Here is a 20915-nt window from a genome sequence, read left to right as displayed (position 1 = left end):
GTAGGAAAGAGGGAGACTCATAAAAAGCAGTACCAACATGAAGAGGTAAACTTTATGCTTAGTGTCTCATTTAGGGCCCTAGCAAAAGCTTGTGTCAACTCCTACTTCCCATGCTACCTGTGTGCTGAAGGTTTGTTAAATCCTGGAAACAAAATCTGAAGGCAGACAGTGTAGTGTGCTTGGTGAGGAAGACTGTAGAAATGCAAATTGAAGGAAGCCTTCAGGGAAAAGGCAGAAACCTGTTCTGAGATCAAGGAACACAAATAGACTGCTTATTACATCTGTGTTCTGTGATCCCAGCGTAGAGAAAAAAAATTCATACCCACTTTAAAAAAAACATTAAATAATTCTAATGGAAACAGCATGAAAATAGGGTACTGCTGTAAAACAGGTGAGAGAGGCAGCAGACAATGCTTTAAAGCAGAGCTAGTTTGCTGCTGCTTTTTGTGCAATCTCATTTTAAACAAGAAAAAAAGGGAAAAGTTTCTCTTCCAAGGCCTTGAAGTGAATGACTAAGCTATCAGTCCCAGTGTAGCTGGGATAACAGCAGATACAGAATGTGTGGAGCATTTTGTTTGGCAAATATGGACTCATGTTACTATGACAAGCAGCAAGGCATGATTTCACAAAACTATCTGTATGAGCAGGGTCAAATTTTCTCTTTTCAAAATATGCGTATCCACATCCATTTGCATTTAAAGTCTAAACCACAAAACTCTGAATGTGAAATGCAAAATAAACCCAAGCCAAACTAGTATGAAATCCCTTTTCCTACCTGTGAGTTACTCACATGATAGTCCCTTGCAGGAGCCTGGTGTGGTTCCATGTACCTTTTTACTTTGTTTTCAAGATCACTGCTATTTAAATTTCATCTCTGTACTGCTGTCCTGTGTAGACTATGCATCCCACCAATTCTCCCTGCCATGATCATTCACCATCACTTCCACAGAGCACCATTTTTCACATGATGTCTCCACATTCCATAGGGTGATCAGCTTTTCTCATTATCTAAATATTTTCCCCTCCTTTATCATACAACTAACTGCAATGCTTATTTTTCAGAAGAGTATATACAGTAATGTCCTCATTTCTTCTGTGTTAACACACTACGTTGTCACCCAAATTCTGGCTTTCTGGAAAGGAAAATAAATTTCTGTTTTCAGGAACATCTCTTGATTAGAAATACTCTCCTTCCAAAGGACAATATCACACAACACTGTAGCATGTGTAACACCAACAGCTTTTTTACTTGTATGTCAATGGTCTCCAGCTTGAGAAATGTAAGGAAAGAGCAAGGAGTATCCAGGCACCACTTGTCCCTTTCCCTCCGACTGAAATCTGGGAAGAATACAGTGCAGTCTGAGCTGCTGGGTGGGAAACTAAACAGTAAATGCTTGTGCTAGGAGAGCAGAAGGGAGGTGGAAGGGATAAAGACAAGGCATTCATCTTGTGTTGGTCTGTCAGCGCAACAAGCTCCAGCACAGCTTGTGTGGTTCCCAGCAGCCAGCACCGGGGAAAGAGGGACAGGAAATAAGAGCAAAGAGGAGGCAGGAGCAAGATCAGGTGGGAAGAAACATGACAGAAACTGTTCAGGTCCTGCTTGCAAAAGGTCTAAAGATCTAAAGATCTAAAGATCATGAAGGCACTTTGATCAAACTCCACTCAGGCAGCCACCAAACATAATGGCTCAGACTGGGGTTCTGGGAAAACTGCTCTTATAGTGTCCACCTTTCCAATTCACTGCCTCCTTCCTGCCCCTGCTGATCCTTTCTCCTGTTTCCTTTGCTGCCATTACTGCCCTCCTTCTTATTTCAGGAACTCTCATTTGCGAAATCTGACTGTCCTGGGCTGCTTCAAAAGAGGCCATCAGGTCAAGGGTCATGATTATCTCCCTCTGCTCTGCTCTCCTGAGACCCCACCTGGAGTACTGCATCCAGCTCTGGAGCCCACAATACAGAACAGCCATTGATCTGTTGCAGCAGGTCCAGAGAAGGGTCCTGAGGAAGATTAAAGGGCTGGAGCACCTCTCCCATGAGGACAGGCTGAGTGTTGGAGTTGTTCAGCATGGAGCAGTGCAGGCTCTGGCGAGGCCTTATTGCAGCCTTTTGATATATAAAGGGAGCTTATAAGAAAGATGGGGACAGAGTTTTTACCACACCCTGTAGTATCAGGACAAGGGGGACTGGTTTTAAATCAAAAGAATGTAGATTTAGATTGAACAAAATGGCTGTGGAAGAATGTTTTGGAACTGGAACTACATGATCTTTAGGGTCCCTTCCAACCCAAACCATTCTGTCATTTCATGATTGTAAGAAATGTCTTATGAGAGTGGTGAGACACTGGAACATGTTGTTGTTGGAACAGAGAAGGTGTGGGTGCCCCAAGACACATCCATTCCCTGGACATGTTCAAGGCCAGGATGGATGGGCTTTGAGCAACCTGGTTTAATGAAAGGTGTCTCTGCCCATGGTGGAGGGGTTGGACGTGATAAACTTTAAAGGTCTCTTCCCAAACCATTCTGCGATGCTGACGACAGGTACTCAGAGCTCTGAGCACAGCTCTAACGTGGCAAAGCCTGGCTGTGTAGCAAACAGCACCAAAATGCAGCACACCATGAATACCATGACAGCCAACAGCCAGGTTGATAACAGCGCACAACACTTTCCCAGTCATACCGATTCAGAGAAATGCCATTCATAATAAGGAACCCCCCTCTTTTTATGTGTATTTGTTTCCTTTTTTTATACAATGTTCTCCACATCCTCAGACAAACTTAGCCCCATGGGTTTCAACTGACAGCACATGCAGGAAATGTCACTAGGGCAGCCTAAGGAATGCGTGGCCTACCACACAGCTGAGAATTGTGAAAGCACTTGAAGTTGCCAGTGCAGAATAATCTTTTCTTCGTATCTCCATCCAACTTATATAATTCCACTTAAAATTTCTGCTCACTGTAAAGACACTTTGTCTTATTGCTGTGTTTCCTCTCAAAAGAAAATGAAATTATTATGTTTTTCCTAAGCTGTGACTGATCATTCTCTAATGAAATGTACATGAGCTCTAAGCTGAGCAATCTGATTCTTAAGGACGTGTGTTGCCCATGCAAAATGATCTGTCATCTTGCTTACTGGCCATGACTCAATGGTGTTCATAAAACTGAAGTTGCAGGAGCAAATAGAATTCATTAGAAAAGTGCCATTCTGCTCACATATGTATGCTGAACTCCCTCTTTGTCTCTGAGTTAAGCAATTCACAGGACAACTGTTTGCTTTTTTTGCCATAGCAACATTCTTTTCCTGTGATCAGTGCAACAGGCCCTTAAAATGGACAGTGTTTACCAAGTGTCACAACACAGAAGACTCGTGGCACCTTTTTTCTTTCAGTGAAGCAAGAAACACAGTGACTTTGACCAATGCCTTTGATAATATGTCACTCAGAAGAAGAGACCACACCTGGGAGCAAATTTTGCAATTCCAGGAAGCTAGTTTTCCATTTGTATTTTAAACCTGTTTGACTGAAGATGGATTTTAAAAGAAAAAAAGACAAGTGAAGAAAGATACTGGCCACCAAGAAGATAATTAATAAACAAAAAAGAAGTTTAGAGCATGTGATACTTGAAACTAGAAATACATAAACCCCCCACCAAACAAAGATAAACAGAACAAATAACCCCAAACACAACAAAACAACTCCCAGAAAGGAAAAACAGACTAGTCAACTGCCTTTTCCAAGTTAAAGGAAGCAGCGAAAGTGAGGATCCCAGGACTGGTCCCTAAAGCATTTAAAAGCAACTGATGATTTTCAATGTCATGGTCATGAACTGGGAAGGAACAGAAATGTCCTACTGAGGGGCAGAAGTGAAGACCAGGATTAAACATGCAGACCTAAGGCACTTAAAGGCACTTAAATGGTTTCACACATCTGAGCCTTCACCTGAGCAGTCATGGTTGAAGTTATGTGAAACTATTTTCAGGACGGGAAGTTAACACCTCTAGATGCTGTGATACAGCACACTGCACCCACTGAGTACTGGGCTCCCTTCTGAACACTGGTTACTCTTTTTCTTGTTCACCACAATTGGTGATCTCTGAAGTTTGCAGCTTGGCCCAAACCATGGGTCTTGTCCCTGCTGCCAGTGCTTTTATGTATTTTATATCAGGTAGTTGGAAAAAAGCAAACCCAAGGGGTCCAGCAAGGTTTACACAGTAGCCACTGCAGAAAGCAGCTCCCTCTCGTTGGTGAGCTCCCAGACTCTTCCTCCCTGCTGGCCGCTGCCTGGCCACAGCAGGCAAGGAGAGAGGCCCTTCCCAGGCTGCTCATCCAGGGCAAGGGTTCACCTGCTCCTGCTGAGTCGTTGTGGACAAAAAAAGGAATTGAAACCTGGTGTTCCAGTTCCTGGCAGAGCACAGTGAGAGCCAGGCAGTTGTGCAAGACTGGACAGTACCAAGCTGCCCGTGGTTTTAGCAGGAGTGATCTAACCTGCCAGGCTTTGTGCATTGATGCTGTCAGTGCGCGTCACTTTTGCCTGGGCCATGAGTAATGCTGCCTGAGGAGTCTCACTGCAGCCCAGAGCTTCTCATGGTTTGTTTAATTTTGGCTTCAAACTGAGCATAGAAATGCACAATGCACATCCTTGCAGTCTGTATACATCTCAATTAAAGCAGAAGCAGTGGTAGTATCACAACTCCTGCTTGCCTGAGTCTGCAGTGACGTCCTTGGCAAGTGTAACCTCCTGTCCTTTGTTAAAACTACTCTCACATGTACTATTTATCTCAGGCTGAACTAAGAACTTTAGTTCAATAAACAAGCTTTTTTTTAAAGGCATTTGAACTCCAAAATATTTGGTCTGTGATGAACCCAAAACAATGAGTGATTTTATTTGTTCACTTAATCAAAACACCACTTAGAATGATTAATTCCCCAGCCACACACAGACTGGGACATGCACAGCAGCATGAATACAGTGAGATTATTTAAACAACCTTGGAATCTAAAGAGGACCAATCTTCTTACTGTGAACTACATTCTATTTAACTTAAAGAACCAGACACTGAGGGGTAGGGAAAAAGTTTGCAGGCTGAAAGTAGAGAATCCAGACTTGGATCTGGTTTCCTGGAATATCCAGAATCCATATAACCCAAATACCTAGATTTGAGTACAGCCTGAGTTCTGAGTAACATAAACTCTGTGACAATATAACTTCAGCAAAAGGAATGTACCACTTATGTCCAAAGTGTACAGAGGTAAAACAGATTTGCAAAACAAAGCTCTGACACCCTGCAAGAGCCACTTAACTTTACACAGCCAATAAGTTACCTTTCTAAAATCCATGATCAGCATCATAATGCACTGTACTACAGGAAAAGTCACCATCTTTCTATTTCATGCTGATATTTTGATAGCCTTTGCACTATATTTGTAATAGACATAACATGATGCCATAATTTCTTTCCAGAGTAGCAACAAGAAAAATAAACAAGGCAAAAAAGAGCGTCTGCAATGGCTCACAAAATATATTCTGCTTCAGTTTTTTTTAGAGAAAAAGGAATTTTTCTACAGAAAGGGAATGTCCTCTGTATCCAGGCTATGACGGATTTCGAAAACAGATCCTAAAAGATCATTGCAACTTACAAGAAAAGAAAAGTGCTGTTAGTCATGCAAAGAGTGACCCCTGTGTCCCTGCAGAAGCACAAATGATGACTTACCACTGGCTACTCCCCACAGCCGCTCTTCTTGAAATTGCAACATCTGGTATGTAAAACCGTTTCCTTCCTCACCGATGAGGTTCTTGCAGGGGACCCTTACATCTTCAAAAAAGATCTGAGCTGTGTCCGATGACCTCATACCCAGTTTGTCTATCTTTTTAGCAACATGAATGCCTGAAGAGAAAGGTGCATGAGAAAGACCACAAAAAATAGAAGCACTATGAACAAATACAATGTTTTCAGAAGGAAAAGTCTGCAGATGTGAATGTACATTCCAAGACAACAGTGCAATCTACCTTCAGGAAAAACATAACAGTATTCTGGAATGAAATGGCCCAGATCCTGTTTTAAAAGGTTTTTCCACTTCATTAAACCAGCAAATCAGAAACTTTAAATGTAAAAGTCCTGCTTTTCATTATATCCCCAAATAATAATATTTACTAATCATAATAATCTTACTCCACACAGGTCCTCAAACAATGCAATTTTATTTGTTTGTGTTTGATTTTTATCTAGCATTACAATAAAGTGCTGAAATTCAATTTGGCAATATTTGCTGAGTGCCTGCACTGCTATGAAACAGTACACAAATATTCAGTAAGGAAAAAAACAGAGCTAAATTTTAAGCTGCAGCTAGAGTATTTCTCCTCCTGGAAATCCTGTTCCTTCCCTCTCTTCTTAATTTATCCTCCCTTTCCTAGCCTATGCTGATTTTTTCTGGTACAGCGATCACTCAGTTTTCACGTGTGTATGTTTGTGAGGAGAGTTTGGGTCCCCACAGACTCTCTCTACACAGCACTGACTCTGACCCTGCATGCATTGGTCTGTTGAAGATGAACCTGGTTCATTTAGGCCTGGCCACATGAGGGTTCAGCTACCTCATCACCCTGGGCAGGACTCCTTCCCACTGTTTGTTTTCTCATAGCTACAAGTTCTTTCCTGCTGTTGTTCAGGTGCAAACATGGCTCACCCCTGTGCCGCGAGAGTTTAACAGGCACCCACTGTTTTCCCCTGGCATTTCTCCTGTCTTCAGCTTTTGTCTCCCTGTTGATCTGGAGCTAATTCAAATATTCCGGGTGAAAGTCAAGAATGTTTCAAAAGCAAAAGGAGGACAACAACCAGGCATAAGGATTTGTGCATAATACATTAATTACATCTGACAAGTCTGTATGTGTAGCAAAACAGTCCTCCAACTCAGCATATGTATCTTTGTCAGATAACCAAAGCTTTTTACTACTCATATCCATGTTATTCCAACCAGCTTTGTGATGAGAAGGTATTCTGTTGTTATTTTCCTCTTTATTCGTTTTCAGTCCTCTACTGCTCTCTGGCATGGCTCAGTAGAACCTGGTTGGTCACCACACAGACTGTTCTTGCTCTTCTGTACTTGTTCATATCTTGCTATTCTTCACAACTTTCAGAAAATATCTCTTTCTGAACTAATACAGACATCTCATCCTTTACTCAAAGGAAGCCTTCAGACGTATGAAAATTACTTTGGTTTTGTAGGCAGAAGAAGTTGGCAGTAATTTCCTTCAAATTTACTCTCTCTGGCTGCACTAAATAAGGTTATGGAAATTTTCATCTCTTCACAGAGATGAAATACTGACATTATTTACAAATGCCAAGACTTCTCTGAGAACAATGTTCACATAGACTTCCACAAGTTCCACTCAAGATTTTTTCTCCACCAACCAAGCTGTAAACAGGTTATGTATTAGGAAGACTTGCTTTGATATATGATCAATGCAAGAGCAAAATCAGGACAGCCGTATAAGAATTCTTGACTTTTGAATTGAAAATTATCCAGTAATTTGTACTCAGTCAGCCAAAAAATCATTTGTGGTTTGTTTCCATATTAAAAACATAGCTAAATAACCACACACTGAGCAATTTAGAAGCCCAGATGAAATCAGGAACATTGTTTCCCATTGGAATACTGTTATTTGGTTTCTGTGAGAATTGCAGATATCAGGTATGGTCTAAAGCCAACTGGCTTTATGTAATCACTGCTCCTCAGCCACATGAAGATGCACTTACTGCTCTTGTTAGTGGGTGGTTTAAAAGGACTCTCCTCAAGAAAGCAAAACTGCTGCCAGTTCATTATTACATTGCTAAATTAATCCCGTTGTTTACTTCCCAGATCCACATACAGCAAATACCACTGAAGAAAGCTCTTACAGGCTTGGTTAGTGAGCTAAATGTGCTGATGACTTCTGTCTGCAATTCTTCCAGACTGGGTTGTGGTTCAATTTTCCTGGGTCCAGCAGCATCCCCCTTTGTCATGCCCTACCAGTTTCACTTGCTCTTAATTCATGGTTCTCACCCACAAGGAGACCAAGCTGCATCAGTCCCATGGGATGCCCCTTCTGAGGCTATGCTTTACATTGTGGAAGACAATCATACATAATCATCTCTTTGGCCACTATGGGGGCATCAAAGCCTCCCTTCATGTAATTATCTTCCTTCTCTTCCTAAGGGGTACTACAAATGAGAAATTACCAGCAGCAGTAGAAATTACTGGCCCAGGTAAGTCCTGGAGTTCATCTGTATTAAATAAATTACACGCAATAACTCACAAATCTGAACTTAACAAGGCCAAGCACATGACTTACTAGAATCACTGTAACAGAGCCATTTAAGCTACTTGCACCAGTATCATTGAGATGGATTGCTATTTCTCTGCCTGGGCAGTTCTTCCCAAGCATCTTTGATTTTTCATTTTCTCCCATTCCTTCAGCCTTCTGACAATCTCTTTTATTTCCTGTATTCTATCTTAAGAAAAAGGCAGTTGCTCTCTCCTGACACCATTTACTGCCATTACAAATGGAAACAGACACATTTTAAATTGCAATCCAAGAAACACACCCTTTCTCTTTTCATGGTTGCTCTTCTCCTTATTAACTCCTCCTTGCAATCTCCCCTAGAGCTATCTGAGGACTCAGAGGACAAACCAGAGGACAAAACAGTTACCATATCAGGGCTGCAAGCCATTTGTCTATATACTTTACACACAGACATTTTGCAATGTGCTAGATTCTCTTTCATTATATGAAAAATTCAGCTGCTTTTTAAAGACATTGTTATTGCATGAGGAGTATTCACCTAATTTGGATATTTATTGTGGATCCATGGTGCTGTTATCCAAACTTCCTTTATAAGAAATGTATTCAGCAATGTCTGTCAAATCTAGACCAGGATTTGCTTCAGCCTAGATTAGAGAGTATATATACCTAAAATTAGTAGAAGCAAATCCTACTTTGTCTATCCAATAAATTATCAATTGTTGAAATCAGTAATTCATTTTCAAACTTGGAATTTTTTTCTCTCCCTCTTTTTTTCCTCCACCACGCGATATAAATACAAAACAACTTAGATTTTTAGCAACAATACACCACAGATCCTTCCTTCCCCAGACTTATAGGCTGGTGCCTGCAGAGGTGAGTCAGACACAGCACATTTGCTCTCTGTTGCAGCTGTTTTTGAGCTTTGACACACATACATCCCCGGACGTTTGAGAGTGCATCATTCCGTGATGTCCTCCAGACACTTCCCGTACAGCCTTGCTCTGCTGCCCTCCACGGAGTATAATCTTTAGCAGACAGACATCCTTAGGATGTATCAAACCAGATGGAGTTTCCTGAAAATCTCACTTCTGATATGACTCACCCATAGAGCACAATCAACAGCCTTAATACTTCATTTCAAAAGGTCACCAATCTTGGTACTGTGACCCCTTTGGAGATAAATATGTGTTCATCACAGAAGAATTAGAACACATGCATTTTGAGGGGCACAAATTTTGTTCCTAGGAAGACTTCTACACTTCTGCAGATCAGAATAAGGTGTCTCAGACAATTTTTCTACTCTAAATCTATTTAATGCAGGTAAAGAAGGTCTGCATGTAGGCTGTGAGATCTAACATCTCCCCACTCCTAGAGCTATGACAACTCGTGTCTTTTTGGAATAAGCCAAATAGCTGAAAACCTTTAAGTAAATTTCTGTGTATTTTATCTGACACCAACTGTGGGTCAGCTGCTTTGTTGTTTTAGGAAGATTGATCTCAGAGAAGAAGCACTGCATTTGCATTCTGACCTGTCCATGAAAAATCACAAGAAGGACTTCATTCTTTTATCAGCAGATGGCTGAATAGTGAATTTACCTGGAAATTCAGAGCAATTCTGGCTGTAAGTTACATGTTTGCTCATCACTTCTCAATAAGGATGAAGTTCACAAGTAGTGAAGCAGCTCAGGTCTGTCTTCCATGAGCACCCATTCAAAGCCTGTCTTGCATGAGCAGAAGTAGTAGAAGCTCACTCAGAACCTGCTTGATTCCCAAGGCAATTCACTTGCTTGACTTACTCCATGCTTAAATTCATTTAAAAGACATTCCCTTAAGAAGCTCTCATCATCCTCTTTTGCAACACTGAAGAACTGGGTTTTGTTCTCGGTCTAATCCATTAAGTGAACACAGATTCATTCCCTTCACTGTTATAGTGGTGTTCCTACATGTGAAATGCCAATAATGGCATATTTTGTATGCAAAATACTCTGAATTGAATGAACAAAAGAGCCCTGAGTATAAATATATTATATATAAATACATTAATAGACATTAGTCTATATTTAAAAACTATTAAATTGTATTAAACTGTTTGCATGAAATGAACATTAACTTTAAAAATTAAGCATTAAATATACTATATATTATATAGAGCATAAATTTATATATTCTATATTTTTAAATATTAAAATGAGTTAAAACTGAAAAGGTTTAAAAATTTTTGAACAGGCATCAAAACTTCAAAAGATCCCCACCAGCACAATCTTAACTGCATCCTGTCTGGATGATGTTCCCTATGCATACAGCACTCGTGCATTCTGTGAGGTCTGCAGGTTACCCAGGAACAGACACTGTGTGCATGTACCACTGAAACTGGTAGTCTTAGCTCAGGAAGTATTTCTTCCATGTCTTTAGCAGAATTGCTTGTCTTATTCAAAAACAAGTCCTTACTTCCAGGATATTTGAATCTTTCACTCCAGCCCACATTTAACTCTTATACTATTTTTTTAATTTAACTGGTAATAGTGCCCTGGTGAAGGGATCCCTTTGCACAGCACAGCCATGAAACACTCTAAATATGCCTGCAATTCTCTTCAGCAAGCCCACCAGGCCTGAGAGGTATTTCCCAAGTTTGACATCTCTAAACTCTTTATTCTTTTATTTTCATATGCATATGAATCATTGCCATGAAAATGTATCTGACCAACTTCTCTAAATATATTTTTGGTTAAACACCTTTCCTTCTTGTATTAGGCATACAAAGAACACCAATAAAATCAAATGAGAAGACAAAGAGTTCTGTGTTATTACCAGGTAGATTCATTGGCAGACATATGAGAGATTTATTTTGATGGGGAGGTCCTTCGCTGGTGTTTGCCAGGAGGCACATCCAGTCTGCCTGGCTCCCGGACGTAATCCACATCTTACCACCATTTATGACATACTCATCGCCCTTTTTCACGGCTGTTGTCTTGATATCTATTTCAAAACACAGGAAATGAATGGTTATTACTGTGAAGGAGGGGTATATCGATCCAGTTATGACTGGCAGGGTCATTCCCTTGCTCTTGAGACAGAAAACTATTCGGTTCTCCCTCATACTCCCCTGTCCTATAACCCTTCCAGGCCATAAGGCAAAGCTGTCTAGAAAACTCTTGGAAGGCAAGCCAGGGAAACAGGACCACTTCTTCCACCTTCCTTTAGGTGGAGTCTTCATCCCAGTGGATGAGAGCACAAAACTTCCTAAGTAAATGTGGTGGTCAAAAACTTGGGAGAGAAGCATTTCACTGTGAGGTGATCTGTTACAGTTTCTCTTACTGTGTGCTTTAGTCCTGAGGAGTCCATTAATTCCAGAGTCATGACTTAAACAAACACAAGCCTCGGTACCTGTTAATGCATAAACATAAATCAACATGCATTTCCTGCATGCTCTTGGTCACAGTTCTGCAATACCTTCAAAGCTGGAAAGCTACTGAAGGCCAAGTCTGAATGCAATGAGTGTGTGGACATGAAGGACTTCTAAATACCTATAAATGCTATTTATACACCCTGGAAAAAAAGAATCTTATTTTCATCTGCAATGGTTCACATCATGCTGCAAGCAGCCCTACCTGCAACAGAGAGCCAGAGAGAATCATTAGTTATTATTTATCCTCCAGCAGAGTTTCCAAAGGGCTCCCTTCTTTTCCCTGCAATTGAACTTTGACAAGAGCCCCAGTTGATGAAGACTCTCCAACAGATATCCAGCTGTAAGTAGGGGATGGTATAAAAGAACCTAGCCACACTCCTAACAGCACCTGTGAATCTAACAAGACTATGAAATTCATGAGAGAACATCCACTGAAGGGGGATCATAGACTTGGAGGGTAGGAGTCAGACACCAAGTGGAGTGGGCAGGCATGTTTAAATCATCTGGTTACACTTTCACACACAATCACCTCAGTCTGCACATGCACATTCTTCCCTGGGGCTCTAAACATAAACCAAAAGCAAACCCAAGTATCTGATCTTCATTTAGGAGGTAAACTGGGACTGAGGTCAGCACAGCTGAAAATTTTTCTTGTTAATGAAGGCACAGGAGAAAAATAATGGGAGAAAATTAAATAAGGTATTAAATAAGGAAGTATGGAATTTAGCTATGGCTAAAGGAACATAAGCAAGGGAAAGAGTTGTTAATCATGTGGATAAAACCAGCAGACACATAAAAAGACTGTGGCAAATCTGTCCAAGGGACTTGATATGAAATCTGTATAAAAATGAATGCCAAGACACTTAAGTAATCTAAAGTACTGGCACTCATAATACACAGACACAGACATTGGACACTCACATACATGGAGACTAAATAATAATGGAAGGACACACAAGAGCTGGAATAAGGAATATGACTGTACTGAAATGGTGTGACAAGGACGGGAGCATACACAGTGATTTACATCATGCATCCCTTTGCTGTGGAACAGCTACTGAAGAGATTAGATAGAAGTCCCATAGAAGGCCTGCAAAGCAACAATGAGCACTGTGATGTTACCACAAATGTAAATAGTTCTTGTGGGCATGGCGTCACAGGGGCCTAACCACCCAAACACAGATTAAAGAACAAATGCCTTACTAATGAGAAAGTTCAAGTACTCCAGATTCAATTGTTCACAGTTTGCTTCAAACACGTGAGAAACAACTATTTCAAACGATCTTGTGAAGAATTAATTCTCTTTAATTAGAGATGATTAAGAAAGATGATCAAATCAATACATAAGTTTTATGTTTAAAATATAGCAGGCTTTGAAAACCTACTTAGCAATTTACTATGGTCAAATGGACTCAGGAATATGGCTATGAAGATAATTTGGAATATCTCTGGTAAAAGGCTACTTCAGTGGGTGCTCCATAACTCATTTTTGCAGGCACACACCACTGACTCTCACAACCTCTTGCACAGCATTCTCTGAGGAGCCCTTCTAGGAAAGCACAAGGCATCACGAGAGGTGAATGATACAGCTGGTGCCCTATAAGCAATGAGGGCTGGTCACATCACTGTTCAAATCACACTAACTCAAGCCTCAATTTTCTTCTCTACTGCACTCGAGTCCAGCCATGCACTCAAATAGATCTGACTAAAGGTAAGGTTGGCTTCAACTTTTAAGGTCAATATTACAGTCAAAGATAAGCAACACACATCCTTAAAGTAAAATATGAAGAACACATATCTTAAATTTTCATCAGCATAGGAAAAACTTCAAAGAAATACCTTCAAGTCTGACTGAATGAATAATCACATCAAAAACCAGGAAATGACTTGCAGGAAATGAACAAGATTAATGATGAAAGTAAGCTACAATTTGGAGTTTGGAATACAAGTATTAAAATAGGTCGAACTAGGTTAAATCTTGCAGATGAAAACCAACAAAATCAAAGAAGACTGTGGTGGCAAACAAAACTGTTTCAGCCATAGAAATGAAAAGAGAATGGGAAAAAAAAGGAGGCACATAGAGGATACTTAAAAAGAAGAAATATTTCACAGGAGACAGATTCAAATATGGTTGACAAAGCTAAACACCTACAAGAAAGACTGAAATTAGTGAAAACAGAGGTTATTGGTTTTGGCAATCTGCACAGCCTCAAAATACATTTGGAAATAAAAGAGAATTCAATTTACCCATGGTATCTTATTTAAACCCAACCTGGTTTATTACTAAATAGGATTATCTAGAGAAAAATCCTATTGGATCCAAGTAAGTGAAATTGAAACTACTAGGTAACTATGAGTTAAAATTTGAAAATATAAGACTTAGGACAAAAGTGGAAATGCGCATAAGGAACTTGGCAAAGCAGAAATTGCATCAGGTTACATTAAAAGAAGTTCTGATGTGCAGGGAGAGTACTAGTTAAGCCCCTCCCTGGATATCAGCCTCTGGACAAAACCTACTGAATATTTGCATTAATGATCTTTAAAAGGACAGGAATACACTAATTAAATTTGTCTGTGGCACAAACTTGGGAGACATCACCAACACAGACAACTGAAGTACGGCCCAGCAAGAAAGGAATGATCTTGAGTTTTCAAATTCAACATGGCAAGTACAAGTACTCAGACATGAAGCAGTAAAAGTGATTGCTAAATCCTGCAGTGTTTCAATAGCAAACTGGTAATGAGGATGATCCACAGTTAATCACAGGATTCACAAGTCTGCAAGCTGTTGTGTAACATCATGTATTGGAGAGTAATACTTCTGCCAGGGTTGAAAATGTATTTGTGCCATTATAGACACCATGCAGAATTCTGGGGTTTTATGCTCAGAAAAGACAAACTCAATCCAGAAAAGCAGAAAGGCTGGATTCCACTGAGACAAAATGGAGCAGGATATTTATGTAGAAGAGGTAGACATGAACAGTGTTGCTAGCTGCAGACACCTGAACATAACCTGAAGACAGAGGATGTGTGTGAAAAAAGTGTTTTCCATGATGTGGTTTTATATATACCCACAGATTACATTCTATAAATTGTGGAATTGGAGTGAGATAGAATGAGACAATATCATTCAAACTGACATAAATGCTTATGCTTTGTAGTACCAGAATCCTGAAATTAAAGACACTTTCTGTACTGTTCTGTTTTTCTTCTCAAGCCAGCTCTGTGCTAGTTTTGGTGCACACGGTCACTACTATGGACAATATAAAATTACTACACTTGAAAGCAGACTGGTGTTCCTTCAAATTTACATGAATTTTGTATTAGACTAATATACACAGTCCTTTTTGTTCTGTTGAATTCTGAATAAATTAGTTTGAGGCACATTTAAGTTCTCATGTAAACATTGTTTTTGTTGTCTGAGTTCATATCACCTTCAGTAATTTTGGAACTGCAGGAAAAAATGTTAGAGATACTTTACTCTGTGTCATTCTTTGGGTTAAAATACACTGGCTCACATGGCAGAAGCACATCCCTGACTTTCACATGTGAACAGCTGCCATGTCCCTTCACTTCTCCTAGGGACACAAACATCCCAATAGCATGAGCAACAAAAGCAAGCACCAAGTGCAGTTTCACACACCTCAGTCTGCTTTACAGCTGGGCCATCTGGAGATGGTGCAGAATGGTGCAACTCAGAACGCAAACTATTGTTGCTCATACCTAAATTGTCCCTTTAATTGTCCTTCAGAAGCACTGTAAACTGGATTTGGCATTTGTATCAGGGATCAAATCGTCCAGGACAGGGGAAAAAGTATTTTCATTTCATCCTGCAGTGTGTCTCCAAGCTGCAGCATAGATTCAGTAGATAATCCTCTTTGATTCCAAATTGGTTTTTAACTGCATTCATCTAAGTGTATCATACCACTTTAACTAGATGATAAACAAGATGCTGTTCAAGGAATATTTATGTTATTTATTATCTGGAACACTGCATCAAAAAAATTAAATTCCTATTTAGAATTTTCTGATGATCATCTAATTAAACTAGAGAGGCGTTTATTAAAATAAATGATGTTATATTTCTTATATTAGCAAAATTCAAATTTATAATTACTTTAATATACAAATTATTAGGTGCTATTATAAGATTTATTATTTAAATCCTAATAATATTTAAATTGTAATAAGCAATAATGCAGTTTAAATAATATTGAAATTTAATATTTTGAATTTATTTTTTATAATTATTAAGTATTATTAATAAGTAATATTTAATAAACATGTCTATTAAATTTATGGAATTCTTCTTATGAATAAATTCAATTAACTCAGAAAGGAAAAACAGCAATAAATATGCAGGAAGATTTAGTGCCATTATTTCATTATCCACATTAACATTCTTTAAATCTACCTGCTGCAACCTTGCTTGAGCACTGGATGTTTATCTGTTTGCCTTGAAAAAACAACAGGAGTTTGCTCATGGAGATGGATATAGGATTCCTCGGATAAAAAATGTCTGCCATACATTGGCAAGCTTGTAAGAACACAATATGGTCAACTTGGCCATGCTCCGTCCAACAAGCAAACCTCTAAAAGTGGTCACTTATCATTCCCTTTTCCGTGAAGTCCATGGTTCATCATCAGAGGAGACATATTTTCTTTTTCTACTGTATCTGTTTTGATTTAATTTTTCAAATTTTTTACTGCCTCGGATGCCTCAGAATTATAGTTTCATTTGTCCTGGTTTCTAAACATATTCTTGCACTAAACAAAAAAAACCCCAGTTGCATGTAAAGTAACTAAATCATAAAGATAATAGATTTGACATTCCAAACTCTTCATTAGCTCTAAATAAAGCAATCATCAATTGAGAGATATTTTTGCTTCACAGGAATGACAGAAGGGGGGCCGAGGTGAAGTAAGGATGAACAAGAGGAAATCATTCTGAAAGTGATGCCATCATTTTCAGATCAGAGAGGCTCTGTAGTTTTCCCCCATTCAGTGGAGAGGTCTTTGTCAGGGCAGCCCAGTTCTGGTCCAGCTGAAGGGGTTCTGTTCCTGTCAGTACATCCAGAGTTGCATGACTGAATGTGGCTGTGCAGATGATGAGGGGCTGGAGTGCTCCTGCCAGCTGTGAGCCTGCACAGAGCCGGACAGCACTAGAAGAAAACTGGGGCCAGCACAAAATCTGTTGTGCTCAGCCTATACAGGGTTACTGCATTGATTCACCTGACAAATACATTAAAATTGATTGCTTTTGGATGCATGAGAAGGATGTGCTGTATTCCTGGAATGTTACTTTTTGCACTCACCACACCAGACTTTACTTCCTTTTGTTTCTTACTAAGGATGGGGCAAAGGGAAGGGTCAGGGAAAACAGATTATTTCCATTAAAACATCAGGCTGTCTAAAACTGACTGTTTGCTAGGTTAACTTACTTGCAACATCTGACCCAGCTCCAGCTTCACTGATTCCCAAGCAAGCCACAAAATCACCAGCTATAGTTGGTACGAGGAACTGCTTTTTCAACTCATCAGAACCAAACCTGCAATAATATAACAAAAAAAAGATACGATATTAAAACCCTATGAAGGTAAATTTTATTAGAAGTTAGTTACAAATTTTGTTCTACCCACAAATTTTTCTATGACTGGGTAAAAGCTGTCCCAGAGCCAAAAGATAGAATAAATACCCTCCAAAGCTGTGATTCAGAGTCTTCACCACAAGTGCAGTCACAATCATTTAAAAGAAGTTTTAAAAAGTATTCAGGCGTCTTATTCCCACAGAAACGTGTGGTCTAGATGGCCAAAATTTACATGACTGTTGCTTTAAAAGCTCCAAATCTAAATAAACATAACCCCTGAGGATTCCTCTCAAGGCTCCTGCACTACTCTGCAACCACCAGGATGGAGGACCTGGTCTGTTTTCTTGCACCATCTCTTTGCCAGGTTTTAGTGGTGACTGAAAACTTTTGACATGTGATGGCCACCATCTGCAAAGACCTGTATTTCAATTATTTGTACTTCACATCTACATTTAAATCACTCAGTAAAATCCATTAATGCTTCTTCCAGCTATTCTTTTATCTCCACAAAAATAAAAAGGGAAACAGCAAACTCTGGATGGTATTTTAACACAAAAATTTCACTTGGCTTTATTTAAATTCAGTTAAGAGCCACACATTGTTTTACTGCTGTTTAGAAGACTGTATCCATCCAAGATATGCTACATCTATTTCATGCTTGATTTTGTCAAGCTTTAATTTCTTGTCATGCTTTAATTAAGATTCACTGATTTCTTCTTGCAGTGTGAATGGTGAGTTCATGGTCTAGTTCTCAGACCTTTCTTGTGTGACTGAAAAATTCCTTGGGTCATGAAATGTCTTATGTGTCCAGGAATCCATAAATTCAAGTTCCTCCTCAGCCTCCTCTTTGTTGTGAGGCTTCTCAGCTCATCATCACCACTCATCTCCTTAGGCTCCTGGGGCCTCCTTCTAAAACATTGTCCCAGTATTCCCAAAGGAATGGTGCCATTCAAACTAAGATTAAGTCATCCCCTCCAACCAACCCTGGCACAAAGGACGTGGGACAGCCAGGGAACAGACTGGGATCTGGCAGACACTTCCATTTGGTGCACACAAGCAGCTTAATTCCTAGTCCTGTCCCTGCTGAAAATCACAGCAGCAATCCCAAATAAATACAAGAAGCAAGTTCAGAGTGCCTACTCTTTCCTCTAGCATACTGGAACAAAGTACCCATGTCTGTTAGGCAGAAAACTTTGTTTGTTAATTTTCCATGGGGCCTGATCAAGTATGATTTAGATTTTGATTTTGATTTACCCATAGCTGCATATTCATCAGTCAAAAAAAAAAAACCCAAACAGCCCAACCAACAAAATGGAAAATCAGATTATGAGAGCAGATAGTGGTGATTTTTGGCAAGGCTTTCTAATGCTTGAAACTTTGCTAACCTTTAGCATTTCAACAGAGGATTTTCACAGCAAGACTTTGCTTAGAATAATATTTTTGGTTTGATGTCTTTCTTTGTTTTGAGTTCCAGAAAACAGTTAAGTTCCTTCCAAAAATGTGGTTATAGAAGATGTTATTTTGCAATCAAAAAAAAAAAAAAAGTTGGGCAACACTATATTCAGAAGATGGTGGGTCTCTATGCCTTGCAGGAGACAGCTAGCTCCTTGCTCAGCTGCTAGCTTTTGTGTTAAAAATATGCCACTTTTGCAAAATTCTACTCATCTTAAATTTGCTTACTATTTGCCTATAAACAACACAAGGAAAAAAAAAAAAGTAAAGTTCACTGCCTACTGCTGAAATAAGCAGCTCTACACTGATTTGGTATGACTACAGATGTGACACCCTACAGGCATGTCTATAAACTGGGAAATGCCTATCATTCACTGCCTCAGCTAGGAGCTGCTTTCTCCACTCTATTTGTGGGCAAGAAGGGCAATATTATATCTGAATGCATTTGAAAGACTGGCAGAAAGTGATGTTCCAAACCATCAAAGGTCAGATCACTGCGGACAAAGCATTTTCTATTTAGTTCTTAAATTTAGAAAGATTCCTGTGTTATATATTATATATCTATATCCTGCAGAAAGATTTAGAAACTTCTGTAATTCCCAGAATCCCCTGCTTCACTTAGGGGATTCTGGGAATTACAGGAATCACATTCATGGAATTAGTTTGTAGGTACACTCACTATGTGCTGGATGAATGATGAACAAAGCCCAAGGTTATGAAAGCCAACAAAGAGGCTTTTTTAGGGGTTGATGGTTGATTCCCACATCATTGTTTGATGTGTGCAACAACGCACAGCCAAGATGCAAAATCTGACATATCTCTATGAACGTGTTTAGGATCCCCATGGTACACAGATACTTTTAAAGAAACCACCCAGGACATGGGTGCCATTTGAATCCATGGCCCAGGACAAGCAGTTGGTCGTCCCACTACACAGTATGAGGTAAAGAGGCACACAGGCAAAATTTCCTGTAGCAACCAGCTTTCTCTTTTCATTACCAAGTTTCACTTTTACATGTGTGTGGGGGGCATTGGACTGTATAAATAGCCAGTGGAATTGGCTCAGCAGTGGGGGAAAAATTCAATAATGCAGATACCAACTCAATTAAAGATTTCGTCAAGTTAACAACAATTTCACTGTTATTTTCCAAGAACTTCCACTGTAAGATTTCACTAGCACAAATATGCATAATTTCACTGTTTTACTACAGCAGAACAGAGTAACAGAAGGCCAAAAAACTGAAATGGAACAAAGTCTCATTTTCTTTTACCCATAGATTTTCTTAAAACCCCTGAATAAAAGGCTGTCATGGGGTCAAGGTAGTACTGTCTGAAGTCTTTTAAAATACTATTTTTATACTCAGTTGGACTATAGCTAAGGCACTTTTGCAAGAGACACACTGAACTCCATGCATTTAGCAAGCTTTTGTTGCATTACACAAAGGAGAAGAAAACTTTAAGAAAAATTTGTTGTAGATGAGACCTCCAAAGTCACACATACAGCAGGATAAGCAAATGTCAAGGGAATAGAGCTGATATTCCAGATTCTTCAGTAGATTTACAGATATTTCCATTCAGAATGGGAAAAAAAAGTCAACACCCCCTAAAAATTATCAAAAAATCCCTAAAATATTCTTTTGAGTACCACTACCCTTCTTGTATATCTGTTTAGCGCAGAGAAATTTCCAATTTCAACATAATTATTAGAATTTAATTCCCACCCTCATCTTCCAGAATTTTAGGTGTATCCATATTCCAGGGACAAACTGCTGGATCAGCCATTTGCCCCACTCTAATTTTAAGAATTTCTGTTCTAACACAGAATATGTGCAAAACTTCTTCATGAAGAAGTTGGTAACTTTTACTGGGGGAGGAAAAAACCACAACAAATCAGATTAAGAAAATGCAGAAACCTAAATGATAGTAAGTGATTAAAATGGGAACTCTGACATAGATGATGAGAAAAAGAAAAACTATTAATAGCCTAGAATGGGCATATTTAGGAAGCATGATATATGTGCTACAATTTTAGGACCAACACCTTGCAAAGCTGGAAAAAGAGCAAGTAAATTATAAAACAGAATTAGACTGATCCTAATCCTTACAACTAAATGCATCCTTAGTATTACTGCAGTGGGATATAAGAAAAAAGACAAACATCAACAAACTGGATTCTGGAATTAAAACTTTTTCATTGAT

General features: G+C 39.3%; 1 protein-coding gene across 2 annotated transcripts in view; it reads right to left on the bottom strand.

Moving 5' to 3' along the window:
- The window catches only part of LOC131568849 (probable acyl-CoA dehydrogenase 6), a 75317-nt gene that overhangs the window by 8381 nt on the left and 46021 nt on the right, over nt 1-20915 (bottom strand). For both annotated transcript variants that reach the window (XR_009275750.1, XM_058820982.1), the window contains exons 4-6: nt 17119-17225; nt 11080-11247; nt 5706-5879 (exon numbers count right to left, since the gene is read on the bottom strand). Coding sequence is in view for 1 of the 2 variants with exons in the window: in XM_058820982.1 (XP_058676965.1) it covers nt 5706-5879; nt 11080-11247; nt 17119-17225 (449 nt within the window). In the remaining variant the exon portion in view is untranslated. The remainder of the gene's footprint in view (nt 1-5705; nt 5880-11079; nt 11248-17118; nt 17226-20915) is intronic.

This window comes from Ammospiza caudacuta, chromosome 1 (assembly GCF_027887145.1).
Source record: "Ammospiza caudacuta isolate bAmmCau1 chromosome 1, bAmmCau1.pri, whole genome shotgun sequence".
Lineage (NCBI taxonomy): Eukaryota > Metazoa > Chordata > Aves > Passeriformes > Passerellidae > Ammospiza > Ammospiza caudacuta.
This window is presented reverse-complemented; position numbering and strand designations above follow the sequence as displayed.